Below are 21,609 nucleotides of genomic sequence, written 5' to 3' on the forward strand. Positions count from 1 at the left end.
CGATGGGAAATTGCTGAAAGCAAAGCTATGGGGAGTATAGAGAGAGGGGGAAGGCCGGAGTTGAAGAAACAATGTGGAGAGGGATAGGTGACTGGACGTGGCCGGTTGGTATGGAACGAACTTTGGTGATCTTCCGTCAGACTGTAGGCCCAAAACATGCCTAAACCCGATAACAACCTAGCTGAGCTTTCATAATATCACCCTCACTCCTGAGCAGTACTTTGGAGGTACAACAAGTATGGATTGGAAATCTTTGCTGATAGAATGGAATGAGGTTGTCGTGGTTACCAACTACACCCATAGCGACATCTGCTCACTGAATATTTACAATGAATTCCCATTTCTACCAATACACACTCCAAAGGAAATTGCTCATATCAGGTGAGACATCTATGAACCCCTGAACCCCCATCATTGATGGGTACCCCTCTTCCCCCCCCCCCCCCTCCGGGGAAAGAATTTGGGGTGTGCAGTACTTCCTCGCTGTTGCAGTTGGTTTGAATAGCGTCACCTTTGGCGAAGTTGGGCACTACAGCATGGATTTAATTTCCCCAAACAAAAGTCTGTCATTTTCTGTGGTTATTCTCACCATCACCATGGCTACCTTTTCCCATCACCATGGCTCATCACCATGGCTACCTTTTCCCATCACCATGGCTCATCACCATGGCTTTTCCCAGGATGGGTACCGTTACTAGTGTAACAAAAAAAAAAAAAAAAGGTAAAAATTGGGGCGGTTTGGATTATACATTTTTAAAGAAAGAAGGCGCTTCCAACGAGAAAGTAGAAAACTAGAGATGCACCACATATTTGAGCAAATAAGCAAGAGCAGACCCGATCTCACTCGACGTTTCACCTGCTTCACAGCAAGCTTCCTCAGGCCAATAGACCGCAAGCCCTGGTGCGTGCCAATTTTTATTCACCATGTGGACGCTTCTGGTCACGTGACGGTCGGTGCTCGAGGTCAGATGGAGGAGTTTTTTAAAAATATTTTTGCAAACCTCAAACAATATAAACGTCAATGCACATCATTGATGGATTGCTCTGCTCTTTTTTTCGGTATTACTCACACGTAATCTGGTGTTTTATGAGTGTGCATGAGCATTTGTGTGTGCTTGTTGTTGATTTTTCATTTTGTTTTTGTTGTTGAGTTTCCGGGACACTAAACCACTCATGGTCGTATACAAATATATATTACTCTTGTTACGTGGTCCTCCTGGTCTCGGTGACCCCCGGACCGTGAGAGGAACCCCACCAGAAAGATATATGATTTATACGCTTTCGTAACGCAATCAATATGAATTCCCGTCAATAAGAAACCCCACACCAAGGATCCGGATTCATCAATAATATATTCCCAATCAATCAACAACAATCAACAATCAATCAACAATATGACTAAGATGGCCATCTCATATATTTCCCCCTTTTCCCCACTCACGACACCCTCAATAGTCACTGTCCCTCACAATGTCTCTGGGCCCCTCCAGACCAAGGTGAAGGTCGACTTCTCCGCACACGGGCGGTTGAACAGACCCCTGGCTGACGTGCTCCAAACGTGCACGTCACGTACCGGGAACAACTGCTGCAGCGCACACCTCCTCGGCAGGCCACCGAGGTCGGAGCCCATGATCGCGGCCTCTGGGCTGTGAACGGCTCGCAAAGCACGCGAGGCCCAAGGTGCGACCCGTACACGCCCTCGGAGGCGTCGAGGCGAACAGTGCCGGACGCTTGGTTCCTTCCAGGAACCCACGGCAACCTGACACGTAACAGGCAATCACCCCGCGCAGGTAACTCCTCTCGCCAGACGGGCTTTTCAAACGCAGCGTTCCAAAGCAGATTTTTTTTTTTTTTTTTTTTTTTTTTTTTTTTTTTTTTTGTATACAATATCGAGGCTCGTGAAAGAGCGAACATTAATCACACAGAAAGACAAACCGACACATAAAACATATAACATAGGGAGCGGTAGACAAGATGGGGAGAGAGGGGGAAGGACACAAACACAACATTTGAGAGCAGGGACCGAGAGACATGGAGACATCGAGAGATCTGAGAGAGGGCGAGGGCTTTGGGGGGGGGGGCGTGGGAAGGGGGCAGTGGGAGAGGTATAAAACATATGGACACTGCCAGGACTTCCAGGAAAGAAGTTGGAATTTCAAGCAAGGTGGATCTGGGGTGAATTAGCGGGGGTAGAAAAGATCAAGGTTTTGGATGGGGGAAGATAAGAGATGGTGGTGAACAGCTGTTTTAAAGACCTGGAGGGAGGAGTGGGATTGAAGGGAGTGAGGGAGTTTGTTCCAGAGGCGGGAGAAAAGAGGAATGAAAGAGTGAAGGTGAGCGGAGAGCCGAGATTTCGGCAGTTTAACCATCAGAGGGTTGCTGGCAGATCTTGTGCGACCTGTAGGAATATTTGGGGGACAGAGCACAGAGAGAGCTGGGGGTGCAAGGCCGGAGAGGAGTCGGTAGAAGACAGAAAGACCACCTACCTGCCTGCGGTGAGTGAGTGAAAGGCCCTCAGAGATAGCTTCATCGCGGGAGATTCCAATAATTCTGAAAGCTTTGGTTTCAACAGCGTGAAGCCGAGCTAGGTGTGAGGCAGGAGCACCGGCCCATAGGGGAGAACAGTATTCCATTGAGCTGCGGATGAAAGCCTTGTATGTGGTGAGGAGCTCAGGTGTGCCGAGGAAGGACTTCGCACGACGGAGGATGCCCAGTCGGCGACTGGCTTTGGAGGCCAGCTTGGAAATGTGGTTTTCCCAAGAAAGATCATGGCAGATAGTGAGACCCAAAATCTTGAGCGACAGAACTTCTTGGAGAGGATTGTTGAGAAAGTAGATGGGAGGGTTGTCCAGTCGATCTTTTCGGAGAGACATAGTAAGAGTGTGAGATTTGTCAGGATTGAAAGAAATGTTCCACTTGTTTGACCAGTCTGTGATTTTGTCCAGGTCTTCTGAGAGTGAGGAGGCAGCAGACTGCCGATCTGAGGGAAGAGGAATGGAGCGGCAGAGAGTGGAGTCATCAGCAAAGAGATAGAGAGGATTTTCGAGAGAGTCAGAGAGATCATTGATGAAGACCAGAAAAAGCACGGGGCCCAGAACACTGCCTTGGGGAACTCCAGCCTGAACAGGAAGAGGAGATGAGAGAAACCCATTCAGGGCCACACGTTGACGACGACTAGAGAGGAAGTCCGCCAGCCATGCGTGGAGATTTCCATGGATACCAAAGGAGGAGAGTTTGGTGAGCAGAGCGGGGTGCCAGACCGTGTCGAAGGCACGTGATATGTCGAGGGAGACAGCTCTAATTTCATGTTTGGCATTGAGGACCTCCATCCATTGTTGAGACAGCAGAAGCAGCATGTCCAGAGTAGAGTGACCTGGTCTGAAACCAAATTGATGATCAGAGATCAAGCCATTGGAGAAGAGGAAAGATTTCATATCAGAAGCAATGATGGATTCCATGACTTTGCTGATAATTGGGAGAAGGCTGATTGGTCTGTAGTTGCTAGGATCTGTTTTTGCACCTTTTTTGTGCAAAGCGGTGATGTTGGCTGATTTCCAAGCAGATGGCAGTTGACCTTGAGCAAAAGAGAGGGTGAAGAGAACAGAGAGAGGGTGAGATAGAGCAGCAGAGCAGGATTTTAGGACCCGTGGGCTGATGCCGTCGGGTCCAGTTGCAGAATCAGAGTCGAGGGTTGACAGAAACTTTTCCACCTTGTCAGGAGGAAAGGACACGGAGTCCAGGAGCAGCAGGGTACGACTGGGTATGGTGGGTACAGAGAGGGATGGGTTTGGGACACAAGATTTAGAGGCAAACACAGAGTTGAGGCATTCAGCTTTTTCACGTGCGGAGTCAGCTGTGTAGCCGTTTGAGGTAAGGGAGGGGATGGAGGGGGAACAAACACCAGAAACGGATTTGACCAGACGCCACCAGGATTTGGAAGAGGGAGACAGATAAGAGAGTTCGGTCTTGAGTACGGAGAGATATTGTTTCCTGGCTCTCCTGAGGGTGGACACACACTTGTTTCGGGCTTTGTGAAAGGAAATGAGATTTCCTTCCGTTGGATTTGCTTTCCAGGAGACGAAGGCAAGTTGTTTCTGGGCAACAGCCTCACCACAAGATTCCGTGTACCATGGACGGGAGGAAGGGTATGACAACTGAAGACGAGATGGGATAAATCTGTGCATGAGAGAGAGCAATTTACTTTGGAAGAATTCCCAGGATGAGTTGATGTCAGAGGTGGTAGAGATGGGAGACCAGTCCAGATGATTGATGGCTGCTTGAAGACCGTGCCAGTTGGCCTGAGTGAAATGCCAGACTCGTCGACGCTGAGCAGGCTCCCTGAGGATGGTCAGAGAGATGTCCACTTTAACAAGGACATGATCAGATGTTCCGATCGGAGCAGAAGAAGAGCAGCAGACATTTTCAGGGAAGTTAGTCATAACCAAGTCCAGAAGAGAAGATGTTCCGTTGACTGAGATCCGGGTCGGGAAATTGACAGATTGTGTCAGTCCCAGTGAGTCGCAGAAGTCCTTTGCTGAGGAGCCATGGCTGGTGAGAGAGGTACCCACACCCAGCCAACTGGCATGATGACAGTTGAAATCACCACATATGAGGAAGAGAGAGTTGGGATGAGTAGATAGAAGTTGGTCCATATCATCAGACAGCGAGATGTAGATGGAGTCATCACTGTTTGGTGGACGGTACAACACACATATGAACAAGAGGTGGGAGCGAAGGGGAAGCCGTAGCCAGAGGTATTCCTGGGGGTGAGGTGGAGAGAGTGCAGTGCAGGGCGAGTGAGGAAGAGAGTTTTTGATAAAGATAGCAACCCCGCCTCCAGGACGAGGCTCAGGTCTATCATACCGGAGGAGGGAGTAGCCCTTGAGAGATACTATGGAATCAGAGACATCATAAAGGAGGAAAGTTTCTGTTAAGCAGATCACGTCTGGTTTGACAGAAGCAACCTGTATGGAGAGATCGGTTAAGTTTGAACGAAGGCCCCGGATGTTTGAGGTCCATACCGTTAATGAAGAGGAAGGGGGAGCATCAGATACAGAACAGGGGGGAGGAGGGGTAGGGTAAGATGTGGAAGAGGTGGAAGAGGTAGGGAGAGCTGTTGAAGGTGTGTCAGAGATTTCAGAATAGCTCGGAGAAAGGGAAGGATGGGGCGGACAAAAGGTTTGATGGTGATTGGGTGAGCCACAATGAGGTGTTATTTGAGGAGGGGGAAGAGAGAGGCAGAAGGTTGGGGGAGATGGAGGTGAGAGTTTGAAGGGGGAAGAAGCGGGGAGGACGCTTTGAGGAGGGGGAGTGAGCGGGGGGAAATTGAGAAGCAATGAGGGTGGGGAGATTTGAAGGGGAGGGGTGAGGGGGGAGTTTGGGAGGGAAGGGACAAGGGGAGGGATTTGAAAGGGATGGGATATGGGGGAGATTTGGAGGGGAGGGGTGAGGCAGGAGTCTAGGAGGGGAGGGGCGAGGGGGCGTCTTGGCGGGGAGGGGTGAGGGGGTAGTTTAGGAGGGAGGGGGCAAGGGGGGAGATTTGAAAGGGATGGGTGATGGGGAAGATTTGGAGGGGAGGGGTGATGGGGAAGATTTGGAGGGGAGGGGTTATGGGGAAGATTTGGAGGGGAGGGGTGAGATTGGATTTTTGAAAGTGTACGATTTATGGGAAACGAACATTTATTGCAAAATGAGTTTCTTGTGACCTTCGAGTTAAAAATACGTTTAAGGACGCTGGATGGAGGATGGAGTGCAGGAGAGTTTAGGGAATGTAGAACAAAGGCACTATAGGAGATGGATATTTTTTTTGGGATGAATTGATTTGGTGAGCAAGTCGAAAGCAGCCTTTTAAAGAAGAAGAAGAAAAAGGTGTTATAAAATATGACGGAATACATAACTTGAGGGGAAAGTGTAAACATTGAAGGTTAATGAGTGAAAACTATCTGGGGAAATGGGGGAGAAACACGTGGTCGAAGAACGAACGAACGAATAAGAATGAATAAACGAATGAGAACAGAGAAGGAAATGTTTTTTTTTTTTTTTTTTTTGAGTTGAGATTTACACAAGGAAGTAGGCTATGGGTGAAAAGCCTGGGAATACAGAGAACGAAAGTTATTGGATAAAGATCTTAAGTTATTATTTATTATTATTTAAAGTTATTTAAATATAAAGATCGACTCGGCTCGTGTCGGAGCTGGTCGAGGATCAAGATGGCCGCTTCTCTCTCGACCTTGTCTTTTTCTTCTTCCGGTTCACCATCCTGTTTCCGGTCTCCTGTTATCAGGAGCGCTTCTAACCATTTAACCACAACAACCTTTAATAGAATAAACATTAATAAGAAATGACCTGAATAGTAATTCACATAAATCCAGAATCCGTAACACTCCCCCCCTTCAAGAAAGAAAGTTTGAACACCGCGAAAACTTTCTTTGCAGGCCAACTTTGATAAACAAACAAGATACCTCACACCCCAAATCATCAGTTCCCCCGGGCACAATTATCCCATCTCAAAAATAAAGCAACAACATTTCCCAAAACCCCCAGAGATTCCAAAGGTAATTCACTCTGGACCAAGCGTCAACAACTTCTAGTTTCTCTTGAATGCCGGTTAAGGGGTGGTGACCAAAACCCCAAAGTTAAACAACTCGATAGCACTTTTTCGGGAGGCCAAGCTGAGTATACACTACATGGACGCCTTAAGGAATGTGGAGTTCACGGTTAGTCCGGGGAGGAAAGTTCATTACATGGACGCCTTTAAGAATGTCGCGTTCACGGTTAGTCCGTGTAGGAACCCAGGCTCGGCGGCTCCGCCGTATATAGTGCTTCAACTTCTCCGGACTCCTAACAGTTACGGTGGGACCACTTGTCCCACTAGTCACCTGACTGGCGGTCTCCGTCTCGGCCAGTGCTCTGACAATCATTCTTTCGGGAGATGCCATAACTCTGGGAGCCTCCATAGTAATATCGGCTGCTGCCAACACCCAAACTACCACCAAGTTGTCCTCTTCTGTAGACCTCTCGACGCCTACGAAATGCCTTCCCGACTGTTATGGTCCGACCCTCCAAATCCTTACCATTCCAATTCTTCTCTGCCTCTCTGGCGTCTTTTGTGCTTGCAAACGTGACAAAGCCTTGCGAGATCTTGGAGAGATCTCGCGAGATCTTGGAGACGGCGGCAGGGATTTTCGAAGCTCCACACGGTCTCCACGTTTTTTCGAAGTTAAGTCTGTTCACAATTGTATTTTGTCGAAACTGTATTTATCTTTCGGTGTGTGAAGTTATTGTGTGCAACTTTGGTTGTTTCTCGGTGTTTATCTTTCATAAATTGATCGTCTGTTTGCCGTGTCGCGAGCAAGGCCTTGTACAGTGTGCACTGTACAACCTTGAGGCTTTGTTTTTCTCTCAGTGGTCCGTCGTTTGTGATCCAATAACTTTCGTTCTCTGTATTCCCAGTCTTTTCACCCATAGCCTACTTCCTTGTGTAAATCTCAACTCAAAAAAAACAAACAAAACAAAAAAAACATTTCCTTCTCTGTTCTCATTCGTTTATTCATTCTTATTCGTTCGTTCGTTCTTCGACCACGTGTTTCTCCCCCATTTCCCCAGATAGTTTTCACTCATTAACCTTCAATGTTTACACTTTCCCCTCAAGTTATGTATTCCGTCATATTTTATAACACCTTTTTCTTCTTCTTCTTTAAAAGGCTGCTTTCGACTTGCTCACCAAATCAATTCATCCCAAAAAAAATATCCATCTCCTATAGTGCCTTTTTTCTACATTCCCTAAACTCTCCTGCACTCCATCCTCCATCCAGCGTCCTTAAACGTATTTTTAACTCGAAGGTCACAAGAAACTCATTTTGCAATAAATGTTCGTTTCCCATAAATCGTACACTTTCAAAAATCCAATCTCACCCCTCCCCTCCAAATCTTCCCCATAACTCCTCCCCTCCAAATCTTCCCCATCACCCCTCCCCTCCAAATCTTCCCCATCACCCATCCCTTTCAAATCTCCCCCCTTGCCCCCTCCCTCCTAAACTACCCCCTCACCCCTCCCCGCCAAGACGCCCCCTCGCCCCTCCCCTCCTAGACTCCTGCCTCACCCCTCCCCTCCAAATCTCCCCCATATCCCATCCCTTTCAAATCCCTCCCCTTGTCCCTTCCCTCCCAAACTCCCCCCTCACCCCTCCCCTTCAAATCTCCCCACCCTCATTGCTTCTCAATTTCCCCCCTCTCACTCCCCCTCCTCAAAGCGTCCTCCCCGCTTCTTCCCCCTTCAAACTCTCACCTCCATCTCCCCCAACCTTCTGCCTCGCTCTTCCCCCTCCTCAAATAACACCTCATTGTGGCTCACCCAATCACCATCAAACCTTTTGTCCGCCCCATCCTTCCCTTTCTCCGAGCTATTCTGAAATCTCTGACACACCTTCAACAGCTCTCCCTACCTCTTCCACCTCTTCCACATCTTACCCTACCCCTCCTCCCCCCTGTTCTGTATCTGATGCTCCCCCTTCCTCTTCATTAACGGTATGGACCTCAAACATCCGGGGCCTTCGTTCAAACTTAACTGATCTCTCCATACAGGTTGCTTCTGTCAAACCAGACGTGATCTGCTTAACAGAAACTTTCCTCCTTTATGATGTCTCTGATTCCATAGTATCTCTCCCGGGCTACTCCCTCCTCCGGTATGATAGACCTGAGCCTCGTCCTGGAGGCGGGGTTGCTATCTTTATCAAAAACTCTCTTCCTCACTCGCCCTGCACTGCACTCTCTCCACCTCACCCCCAGGAATACCTCTGGCTACGGCTTCCCCTTCGCTCCCACCTCTTGTTCATATGTGTGTTGTACCGTCCACCAAACAGTGATGACTCCATCTACATCTCGCTGTCTGATGATATGGACCAACTTCTAACTACTCATCCCAACTCTCTCTTCCTCATATGTGGTGATTTCAACTGTCATCATGCCAGTTGGCTGGGTGTGGGTACCTCTCTCACCAGCCATGGCTCCTCAGCAAAGGACTTCTGCGACTCACTGGGACTGACACAATCTGTCAATTTCCCGACCCGGATCTCAGTCAACGGAACATCTTCTCTTCTGGACTTGGTTATGACTAACTTCCCTGAAAATGTCTGCTGCTCTTCTTCTGCTCCGATCGGATCATCTGATCATGTCCTTGTTAAAGTGGACATCTCTCTGACCATCCTCAGAGAGCCTGCTCAGCGTCGACGAGTCTGGCATTTCACTCAGGCCAACTGGCACGGTCTTCAAGCAGCCATCAATCATCTGGACTGGTCTCCCATCTCTACCACCTCTGACATCAACTCATCCTGGGAATTCTTCCAAAGTAAATTGCTCTCTCTCATGCACAGATTTATCCCATCTCGTCTTCAGTTGTCATACCCTTCCTCCCGTCCATGGTACACGGAATCTTGTGGTGAGGCTGTTGCCCAGAAACAACTTGCCTTCGTCTCCTGGAAAGCAAATCCAACGGAAGGAAATCTCATTTCCTTTCACAAAGCCCGAAACAAGTGTGTGTCCACCCTCAGGAGAGCCAGGAAACAATATCTCTCCATTCTCAAGACCGAACTATCTTATCTGTCTCCCTCTTCCAAATCCTGGTGGCATCTGGTCAAATCCGTTTCTGGTGTTTGTTCCCCCTCCATCCCCTCCCTTACCTCAAACGGCTACACAGCTGACTCCGCACGTGAAAAAGCTGAATGCCTCAACTCTGTGTTTGCCTCTAAATCTTGTGTCCCAAACCCATCCCTCTCTGTACCCACCATACCCAGTCGTACCCTGCTGCTCCTGGACTCCGTGTCCTTTCCTCCTGACAAGGTGGAAAAGTTTCTGTCAACCCTCGACTCTGATTCTGCAACTGGACCCGACGGCATCAGCCCACGGGTCCTAAAATCCTGCTCTGCTGCTCTATCTCACCCTCTCTCTGTTCTCTTCACCCTCTCTTTTGCTCAAGGTCAACTGCCATCTGCTTGGAAATCAGCCAACATCACCGCTTTGCACAAAAAAGGTGCAAAAACAGATCCTAGCAACTACAGACCAATCAGCCTTCTCCCAATTATCAGCAAAGTCATGGAATCCATCATTGCTTCTGATATGAAATCTTTCCTCTTCTCCAATGGCTTGATCTCTGATCATCAATTTGGTTTCAGACCAGGTCACTCTACTCTGGACATGCTGCTTCTGCTGTCTCAACAATGGATGGAGGTCCTCAATGCCAAACAGGAAATTAGAGCTGTCTCCCTCGACATATCACGTGCCTTCGACACGGTCTGGCACCCCGCTCTGCTCACCAAACTCTCCTCCTTTGGTATCCATGGAAATCTCCACGCATGGCTGGCGGACTTCCTCTCTAGTCGTCGTCAACGTGTGGCCCTGAATGTGTTTCTCTCATCTCCTCTTCCTGTTCAGGCTGGAGTTCCCCAAGGCAGTGTTCTGGGCCCCGTGCTTTTTCTGGTCTTCATCAATGATCTCTCTGACTCTCTCGAAAATCCTCTCTATCTCTTTGCTGATGACTCCACTCTCTGCCGCTCCATTCCTCTTCCCTCAGATCGGCAGTCTGCTGCCTCCTCACTCTCTGAAGACCTGGACAAAATCACAGACTGGTCAAACAAGTGGAACATGTCTTTCAATCCTGACAAATCTCACACTCTTACTATGTCTCTCCGAAAAGATCGACTGGACAACCCTCCCATCTACTTTCTCAACAATCCTCTCCAAGAAGTTCTGTCGCTCAAGATTTTGGGTCTCACTATCTGCCATGATCTTTCTTGGGAAAACCACATTTGCAAGCTGGCCTCCAAAGCCAGTCGCCGACTGGGCATCCTCCGTCGTGCGAAGTCCTTCCTCGGCACACCTGAGCTCCTCACCACATACAAGGCTTTCATCCGCAGCTCAATGGAATACTGTTCTCCCCTATGGGCCGGTGCTCCTGCCTCACACCTAGCTCGGCTTCACGCTGTTGAAACCAAAGCTTTCAGAATTATTGGAATCTCCCGCGATGAAGCTATCTCTGAGGGCCTTTCACTCACTCACCGCAGGCAGGTAGGTGGTCTTTCTGTCTTCTACGGACTCCTCTCCGGCCTTGCACCCCCAGCTCTCTCTGTGCTCTGTCCCCCAAATATTCCTACAGGTCGCAGAAGATCTGCCAGCAACCCTCTGATGGTTAAACTGCCGAAATCTCGGCTCTCCGCTCACCTTCACTCTTTCATTCCTCTTTTCTCCCGCCTCTGGAACAAACTCCCTCACTCCCTTCAATCCCACTCCTCCCTCCAGGTCTTTAAAACAGCTGTTCACCACCATCTCTTATCTTCCCCCATCCAAAACCTTGATCTTTTCTACCCCCGCTAATTCACCCCAGATCCACCTTGTTTGAAATTCCAACTTCTTTCCTGGAAGTCCTGGCAGTGTCCATATGTTTTATACCTCTCCCACTGCCCCCTCCCCCCCCCCCCCCCCAAAGCCCTCGCCCTCTCTCAGATCTCTCGATGTCTCCATGTCTCTCGGTCCCTGCTCTCAAATGTTGTGTTTGTGTCCTTCCCCCTCTCTCCCCATCTTGTCTACCGCTCCCTATGTTATATGTTTTATGTGTCGGTTTGTCTTTCTGTGTAATTAATGTTCGCTCTTTCACGAGCCTCGATCTTGTATACAAAAAAAAAAAAAAAAGAAAAAAAAAAAAAAGAAGCCGAACCCTCTTGACCGTTGCGTTTCCCTGTCTTTTACCAACCGCACTTCCACCAGCGGCCCATATCTGTTGAAGACAGAGGTCAGAACTGCTTCCTTTGTTTTGAAGTTCAGTCCCCCTACAAATAACTTGGTACTTTTGTCGCCATCCCGAGCTGGTGTGATGTTATTTTCCCTGCTGGTCTCTTTACCAACCCCCGGGTTACCATAAACTTGACCCCCGGCCAAATCATTCCCGATAACCACAGATACTCCCTCTACAGGAAGCGTGGCTTGTAAACCGACGGTGACCGGTCCTGACACCAAATCGGATTCCAAATGGATGACATGAAGTGGCGCACTAACACAGCCACCGATCCCTTGCAACCGAACACTATCACCAGTTGCTGTACTCTTTGACAATGGCAAAATGCCTTCAAGCATTAAGGATTGATGGGCTCCTGTGTCCCTCAATACCCTAACAGGTCTTGGGTTAGTCAAGTCTCCCTCTAGTGAGACAAACCCCTCATAAATATATGGTTGGTAACTCTTCTGTGGGCGATTTCTTACGTTTGCCATCGCATTCGGAGTTGTACTAGTCGGACTCCGCTCTGGGTTGTCCCTTTTCATGAGGTAACAACTGGACATCAAGTGTCCAGGTTTTTTGCAAAAGGCGCAAGTAGGCCCGGAGGAAAAACTCGTGGTCTGCCTCGGGCCCCCTGGGAAATAAGTTTGTCTTGGGCCCGTAGCCCCCTGATTTCGAACAGTTGGGGTATCAGAGTTGTCCCCATAATCCTCTCGAGGCCGCCGCCATGTATTGTCGTTCTCCGCACCGGGTGTTCCATAACTCCCCTGCTGAAGTCTAGGCGAGGAGTTAGGTTTGTGGACCCCTATCCGGTGTGTTAAGGCATAATCATCTGCCATGGTGGCTGCGTCCCACAACTTTGGTACTTTCTTTTCCTGCAGGTACACTTTGATGTCCTCGTGGACACACTGTTGAAATTCCTCCACCAGGATCAAGTCACGCAATGCTTCGAAGTCTTTCCCGACTCCTTTTGACTCACACCACCGATCAAACATGTTTTCTTTCACTCTGGCAAACTCCACATGGGTCTCACTCTCCCTCTTCCTGGCATTCCTGAATTTTTGCCGGTAAGCTTCAGGAACCAACTCATAGGCTTTGAGAATGTGCTTCTTCAATACCTCATAATCTGCACATTGGTCCATTGGTAGCGCCGAATAAATATCTTGAGCTTTACCCACCAGCACACTTTGCACTAGTATGGTCCAGGCCTCCTCCGGCCAGTTTAACTGTCGAGCCACTTTCTCAAAGTGTGGAAAAAATTTAGCGACTTCCTTTTCACTGAAGGGTGGAACCAGCCTCACATGTCTGCCCACATCCCAGGTGTTCTGGCTAGGTGTCGGCCCAGTCAGCAAGGGTGGTACCTCTCCCCGTTCTCTCATTAACTCCAGCTCCTTGAATTTAATTTCTTGCTGAAGCGCCATGTCACGTTCCCTTCATTCCCTTTTGGCTTTTCTCTCCTCTGCTTCGAGTTCCCTTGCAGCTCTCCTCTCCTCTGCTTTTCTCCCTTCTAACCTTTCCTGGAGTTCTCGTTCCACTCTCCTTTCTTCTGCTTGTTTCTCTTCTCTCCTCTCTTCTGCTTTCCTTTCCCCTTCTGATCTTTCCTTTTCTGCTTTCCTTTCTTCTTCTTTGATCCGTTCCTGGCTCCGTAATTGCAACTCCAGTTTCCGGAGCTCAACGTCTTCTGGTTCTTCGGGTAGCCACTCCCAGGCTAACTCGTCCCATGTTCCTAATCCCACCATAGATTGTATCACCGCAGTCTGCAACTGCCTTCCTCAAATTAGTTCGGACCACCAAGTTAAAATGTTTGGCCAATTTCAAGAGGTCCGATTTTAGTAACGCTCGGAACTGTGCCTCACTCGGGGTTACCGCAAAGTTCTGTGCCACAAACGCCATGGTGCCTATCGTTAACACCTGTTAACCTTCACCCAAGACTTTACCACAATTTCCCAAAAATTTACCAATTAATACTTAATTAATAAATTTTAATTAATAAAAATATTATTTTATTATTTTATACAATTTTATATCCAGGAATTCAATTGGACGAGCCCCCAATTCTGTTACGTGGTCCTCCCGGTGACTACGTGGTCTCGGTGACCCCGGACCGTGAGAGGAACCCCGCCAGAAAGATATATGATCTATACGCTTTCGTAACGCAATCAATATGAATTCCCGTCAATAAGAAACCCCACACCAAGGATCCGGATTAATCAATAATATATTCCCAATCAATCAACAACAATCAACAATCAATCAACAATATTACTAAGATGGCCATCTCATATATTTCCCCCCTTTCCCCACTCACGACACCCTCAATAGTCACTGTCCCTCACAATGTCTCTGGGCCCCTCCAGACCAAGGTGAAGGTCGACTTCTCCGCACACGGGCGGTTGAACGGACCCCTGGCTGACGTGCTCCAAACGTGCACGTCACGTACCGGGAACAGCTGCTGCAGCGCACACCTCCTCAGCAAGCCACCGAGGTCGGAGCCAGTGATCGCGGCCTCTGGGCTGTGAACGGCTCTCAAAGCACGCGAGGCCCAAGGTGCGACCCGTACACGCCCTCGGAGGCGTCGAGGCGAACAGTGCCGGACGCTTGGTTCCTTCCAGGAACCCATGGCAACCTGACACGTAACAGGCAATCACCCCGTGCAGGTAACTCCTCTCACCAGACGGGCTTTTCAAACGCAGCGTTCCAAAGCAGATAAAGATCGACTCTGCTCGCGTCGGAGCTGGTCGAGGATCAAGATGGCCGCTTCTCTCTCGACCTTGTCTTTTTCTTCTTCCGGTTCACCATCCCGTTTCCGGTCTCCTGTTATCAGGAGCGCTTCTAACCATTTAACCACAACAACCTTTAATCGAATAAACATTAATAAGAAATGACCTGAATAGTAATTCACATAAATCCGGATGGTGTTTTATGAGTGTGCATGAGCATTTGTGTGTGCTTGTTGTTGATTTTTCATTTTGTTTTTGTTGTTGAGTTTCCGGGACACGAAACCACTCATGGTCGTATACAAATATATATTACTCTGTATACAAATACTTTGTGCAAAAACAACTCCAACTCAGTGTGTCATTGCAAATCTAGTGATACCTGAGTGACGGCCTACACAGAAAGTAACAGGTGCAAAAATATATTGTTAAAGGATAATATTTTTTGATAAAAAATTGTTTCTCAGTCATCTTAACATACAGTCACGTGAAAAAGTAAGTACACCCCATGTAAAGTTTTGACTTTATCAACATATTTCAATGTACAGCTATTTGATCTTCATTTCAACAATATTGATAGATAAAGGTGATATAATATAACAAATATCATGAAACATTTACATTTTGAAGTCCATTGTATAATTTAAATAAACATAAATGCAAATTTTGCATGTGGAAAAAGTAAGTACACCCTTTGCCCCCTTTGGCAGAAACAACCTCAAGTAGGCGTTTCTTATAACTGTCTACCAGTCCCTGACATCCACTGGGAGAAATTTTTGCCCACTCCTCCATGCAGAATTCTTTCAGCTTTGCGATGTTTGAGGGGTTTCTTGCATGCACAGCTCGTTTCAAATCTCCCCACAACATCTCAATGGGATTTCGATCCGGGCTTTAACTTGGCCATTCCAGAACCCTCCATTTCTTTCTTTTCAGCCATTCCTTGGTGGGTTTACTGGTATGTTTAGGGTCATTGTCATGTTGCAAAGTCCTCCTTCGGTTGAGCTTCAACTTTCCGACAGATGGCCTCACATTATCCTCAAGCACCCTCTGGTACAACGAAGAATTCATATTAGATTCTATGATGGTGAGCTGCCCAGGCCCTAGTGCAGCAAAGCTGCCCCAAACCATAATATTTCCACCACCATGCTTTACAGTTGGTATCAGGTTCTTGTGGTCAAATGCTGTCTTTGGTTTTCGCCAAACATGTCTTCTGGTACTGTGGCCAAATAGCTCTACCTTTGACTCGTCTGTCCAGAGCACATTGTTCCAGAAGTGCTGGTGTTTGCCTCGGTGTTCATTGGCAAACTTTAGTGTTGCCCTGATGTTCTTTCTGGAGAGCAAAGGTTTCCTTCTGGCACACCTCCCATGTAGATCAAATTTGTGCAGCCTCTTTCTAATGGTAGATTCATGCACTTTGACATCAACACTGGCAAGAGCTACCTGTAGGTCCCGTGATGACATTCTGGGGTTCTTCGAGACTTCTTTCAGCATCTTGCGGTCTGCTCTCGGGCTGAACTTGCTGGGGCGGCCTGGCCTGAACAAGTTGGCAGTTGTTTGGAATCTTCTCCACTTGTAGATGATCTTCTGGACAGTCGAATGATTGATTTCAAATTATTTGGAGATCTTTTTCAATCCCTTCCCAGACTCGTCGGCATCTATAACCTTCTTTCTGAAGGCTTCAGAGAGCTCTTTTGATCTAGGCATTGTGACGCCGCACACTTCAACAACAAAGAGCAAACCAAACTAAATGTCAGGTTTAAATAAGACAGGTTCCTCCAGGATCCTCTCTAACGATGTTCTAATCATTTGCACCTGAGCTGGTGTACCTGATTCTAATTTTAGGTATTTGAAGTAGTGATGAATGTAGGGGTGTACTTACTTTTTCCACATGCGAAATTTGCATTTATGTTTATTTAAATTATACAATGGACTACAAAATGTAAATGTTTCATCATATTTGTTATATTATATCACCTTTATCTTTCAATATTGATGAAATGAAGATCAAATTGCTGTATGTTGAAATATGTTGAAAAAGTCAAAACTTTACATGGGGTGTACTTACTTTTTCACGTGACTGTCCAAAAGAGCAATCAACAGATTATTTTGACAAAGGGTAATATCAATTTCCCATGAAAGATTTACCTGTACAATGAATCAGTTTGGATCCAGATTCAACTGTTTTTTGCTTTCCTCTTGGTTCAAGATTGGCACAAACCTGAGTTTCAGCTCCTCAACCTCATCCTGGTTCCAGCTCCAGCTCAGGCTCTGGGCTGTGTTGTGGTGACAATGCAGTAGAGATGGCTCATAGTACAGTGTAGTAAAGCACAATACAGTATAGTAAGAGTACAATGTGATACAGTACTGTGTAGTGCAGTGGTACATTATTGTGGTACAGCACCTGTTGTATAGTTATAGTGTGAAATGGTACAGTCATACAGTATGTGTAGTATAGTACCATTTGGTAAAACGTAGCTAGTACAGTGACTATACTACAGTATAGTATGATAAAATGCTGTGCAGTACAGTGGAGGACAGTACAGTGTCTTGTCAGTTGTATTGTGCATCAAAGAAGCTCCATTAAAACTGAGAGATCTGCTGTTTCTATTCCGCATGTGTTCTTAAATGTTGTTGTAAAACGCAGGAAGTAATTGTTGTGAAAAATAAAACGATGTACTGTAATTAAACAGCTTGTAGTGTTTATTAATCTTTGCTGATTTCCACAGAGGAGCCGGTGGAGCATCCAGAAATGGACAAGTTTGAGTGGAGCACCTTGAGAAGTCTTTGTAAGTGAAGAGAAATGGAAGGAGGATGATGGGAATTTTAAGAGAATGGAATATACCAAGGAAGTTTGATTAATGGAATCCTTCTATGCTTCGTCCTTCCATGTATCTCTTCTTATTAGTCCTCCACCCAGAGTGTTACAGAAGGTTTTACATGCAGGTCATTCACGTTAAACCCTGGCTACTTGATGAACAACGCATCATCCTTAATACGATTGTTATGGATTTGTCACTTCCGTTGTTGTGGTTTTCATCCACTGTAAACATTTTTCATTCCATGTACTATTATTGTTGTCGTTTAAGGGAGATAGAGGTTACTATTTTCAAAATGTAAAAAAAGTTAATGTTTTAAATGAAACCGGAACCGGACGACGACGAGGCTAAAGAGGAGGAAAAGAAGGCGGAGCGAGTGAGTCGGGGAAGAAGCCTAGCTGCTTCGAGGTCTGGAGCACACGTTGACGAACGGAGGTCACTAGTGAACTTCGGGTTTCCCGGGAAAGGGATTCTTGCGACAGAGTTGTTATCGCTGTGACAGATTAACCTGCATGTCAGGTTTTGGCAGTTGATTCTGAGGAAAATCATTGTCGGGCCGTTACGCCTCGAGAACGGACCGTCGGCCATTTTGACTCACGCGCTTTGCGCATCACGCAAGGTTTTTTTCACTTCGCTTCAACCATTTTCACCGCCTCCAGACGTTTATCTGGTGTGTGTGTGTGTGTAACGTGGATTTTGAAGGTAAATCTGCGGTTCGCCGATTTGGAGCCGTGAAACGTCCATACCCGAGGGTGGGATTTCTCAATCGCCTGGAGGGCGCCTTTGGATTTCCCCGTCGCCTTGAGGGTGCCTTTGAGCAGCTTTGGCTGCGTGACTGTGGCTGTCATCCGAGCGGGATTCTGGTTTGGATTGGACATCGTTCTGACGATCGCTGGAGCGGATCGACTTGGGCTTGATGCCGGAATAGAGACATTGGGGAATGTTCTTCTTTTCGCTCACTTGGAGCACAGTGAGTTATATTGTACAAACCTGATGGTACCATTGTAGGAAATATATATATTGGTTGTACAATTGATTACTATTGTTGTTGTACTGTTATTCTTGTGTGATCTTAATACAATATTTGTTTGTTGGTAACAATTGGTGTGGCTTCACCATTGATCTTCGACATACAGAATAACACATCTTTCTGCCGTGACTCCTCTCGGGGCTCGAAGGTACCGGGGGTTGGGGGGGGGGGGGGAGCACGTAACAATGATGCACATTTAAACAGGACAATTCTCGAGCTAACATTTCCCTACTTAATACATCAAAATGGCTAACTACCCGAACACGGAGCATACCGAGCTGTGCATTTCTACTGTTCTAAGGTGATTACCCCTCCCCCACCCGAACACGGAGCATACCGAGCTGTGCATTTCTAAGGTGATTACCCCTCCCCCCTTACAAACATAACAATATTATCTGGTCCTGGAGCTCTATCTTGTCTTAGCTTTCCTAGCTGTTTCTTTATTTCCTCCACTCTTACTTGGATCTCCTCAAGAAGACCTTAATCACCCCTTAGATAGATTATGTCAGCTATTGGTACTTCTCCTGACTGTTCTTATGTAAATGTTGAAGCAAAATAACTATTTAATAATCCAGCCATCTCACTTTCATCGCTAACCACTCTCCCTGTGCTATTCCTCAATGGGCCCACACATTTCTTGACCTGTACCGCTTAAAATATATGAGATTCCTCACATTCAGTCAATCAAATGTAAGACCGAATACTCCATTGGAGTCATCAGCAGGAACCTGAATAAGGAAAGAGCAAAGAGGGAGTGATCAGGAGGAACCTGGATAGGATTCGGGATTCAGTCGCTACTCCACAACCCTCAAACCCACCCAGGCACAGCCAAGTGAGCCTTGCAGAAAACCTTCTGCAAGAATTCACTTCTCCTTAGAGAGATACAAAAAGAAAGAGAGAAAAAAAGAGTGAAAGATATAAAAGACAAGTAGAGATACATTCAAAGTACACCGCCCCCATGCCAAATAAATAAATAACACCCTCCAGCATGCGGCATTGCTGCCCCCAACGATACCGCCATGCAGCACATAGAAACGCAATTGGTAAGGAGAGGTGTACAATAATTGATTGATTAATTGGGTAATTAAAATCAATAAACACTAATCGTAAATATTTTCTTAATCAATTGGCTAATAGCATACCTCAACCACCAGTGTTTCATTTGAAGCTGTAATTTTTTGAAAATTAATTAAATGTCATTTATTGAAAAAAGGAAATAAATAATTGATTAATTGACTAATCAATAAATAACTAATCGAATAATTGATTAATCAATAAATCAAAAATATCCTTTATAGCCACATCACTTGGTCACTGTCGTGTCCGAATATCAGCTTCCTAGTACAAAAGGTGCCTGAGATATTGGCCAGAAGAGAAAGGAAATAAATGAGTACTTAATTAATCAATTAATTTATTTATTTATTAATTCATCCAAAAACAAAAAATCACGTTATTGCCAAAGTACTCGCTCATTATTTTGCCGAAATTTCAGCTTTATTGCTCAAAGGATGGTTGAGATATCGCCCCAATAAACCCCCCTTCGGTGCCCTGCGTTGACGTCATGCAGCGCCTGGAGATGGCATAGGAAAGGAACGGTGTACATCAAACAAGAATGAATGAAGAGAAATTCAACACAGGCATAGTATAGGCCATTAAGCCCAGCAAATCCTGCACAATGGTTGCTTTTCCACGCTTTGTCCTTTTTAAATATGCTGGGAAGTCATCACATACCATTTTAAAGTCTTTTTTTGTATGCAGTACATAGTGAAGGCTCATGGAATAGATGGAACACAGAACGGATCAGGACACAACGTAAAAAAAAAAAAAGGTCACCAAGGTACATTAGGTCATTGAACTGGTTCTCCAAAAATGAGTTTTGTTTTGAAATCCGTTTTGACATGTTTCTACTGTATAGCAACAATTTCATCACATTATAATCAAATTGGACATTTAAAAAAGCTTTTATTATTGCCATCTATAATAATAAAAGACTGTGTTTGTCCATCCATTATCCCATTCGTCTCCTCCATAAACCCCCAAACCACGAAACCTAGAGGCCCCAAACTTTGCATGCATAGCTCTCGACCTCCAAGGGATTGCAAGAATGAAAACTGTGTGTTTGGACATGTTTAAACTTTGTTCTCCATGCTCCTCTCTCCTCCAACCCCCCCCCCCCCGCCTCCTCTCTGTCTGCCCCTCCTCAGTTTCCCCCCTCGTAAGTCTTCCCCACCCCTCTCTTCACATTCCCATCATGAAGCGACTCTGCATTACATGGCAACGCAAGGCACCTTTTCTAGTTTTGTACACCGCTCCTTTCCTATTCTACCTCCAGGTGCTGCATGACGTCATTGCCGGGCACAGAAGGGGGCCCGGCAATGAAGCGCTCTGAAAGGGAGTACAGTACTCAGTTTTCACTCTGGTTTCTTGTTTTCTTGTTTGTCCGGGCGATATCTCAGCAATCCTCTGAGCTAGGAAGCTGAAATTTCAGCACAATAGTGAGCAAGTACTTTGTCAAAAACGGTATTTTTTGTTTTTTAAATTAATCAGTTAATTGATTAATTATTTAATTATTATTGATTAATTAAGTACTTATTTATTTTCTTTCTCATCTGGGCAATATCTCAGGCAACTTTGGAGATAGGAAGCTGATATTTGGACATGATGGTGACCAAGTGATTTGACTGTAAAGGGTATTTTTGATTAATTGATTAATGAAATAATTGATTAATTATTTATTGATTAATCCATTTTTTTTCCAGATTAATGCCTTATTTAATTAATTTCCAAAAAGTTACAGCTTCGGGTGAAGCACTGCTGGTTTAGGTATGCTATTGGCCAATTGATTAAGAAAATATTTTACAATAATTGTTTATTGATTTTAATTATGCAATTAATCAATCAATTATTGTACACCTCTCCCTCCCAATACCATCTTTATGTGCTGCATGGCGGTATTGCTGGGCGCTCCGGCAATGCCGCGCATGAGGATGTTATTTATTTATTTGGCATGGGGGCGGTGTACTTTGAATGTATCTGTGCTTGTCTCAATTTTTCAATATGTCAAATGGAAACTGGCAGTTTATTTGTATGTATGTCTCGTATTTGTGTGTAAAAGTTCATCAAAGTTTGGGAAAAGTCAAGGTGAAGGCCATCTGAAACAGGCAAAACAACTCTTACGTCGCAGTTAAAGAAATGTATCAGCCAAATGTATTTTGCATAACAATCAATCATGTAAGCATTTGATAGGTTAAATTTTTTCGAAATTGCCAAACTGCTGTTTCC

At 46.0% G+C, this 21,609-nt stretch overlaps 1 protein-coding gene across 4 annotated transcripts in view; it reads left to right on the plus strand.

Annotated features, from left to right (window-relative positions):
- The window catches only part of LOC144889584 (E3 ubiquitin-protein ligase Midline-1-like), an 86,653-nt gene that overhangs the window by 58,204 nt on the left and 6,840 nt on the right, over window positions 1-21,609 (plus strand). For 2 of the 4 annotated variants that reach the window (XM_078770372.1, XM_078770373.1), the window contains exon 7: window positions 17,208-17,267. In XM_078770372.1, the coding sequence (XP_078626498.1) occupies window positions 17,208-17,267 (60 nt within the window). Of the gene's footprint in view, window positions 1-17,207; window positions 17,268-17,999; window positions 18,364-21,609 lie in introns of those variants that run through there. The other 2 variants (XR_013621895.1, XM_078770374.1) reach the window with 2 other exon arrangements.

Source organism: Myxine glutinosa, chromosome 1, assembly GCF_964187855.1.
Source record: "Myxine glutinosa chromosome 1, kmMyxGlut1.1, whole genome shotgun sequence".
In the NCBI taxonomy this organism is placed as follows: Eukaryota; Metazoa; Chordata; class Myxini; order Myxiniformes; family Myxinidae; genus Myxine; species Myxine glutinosa.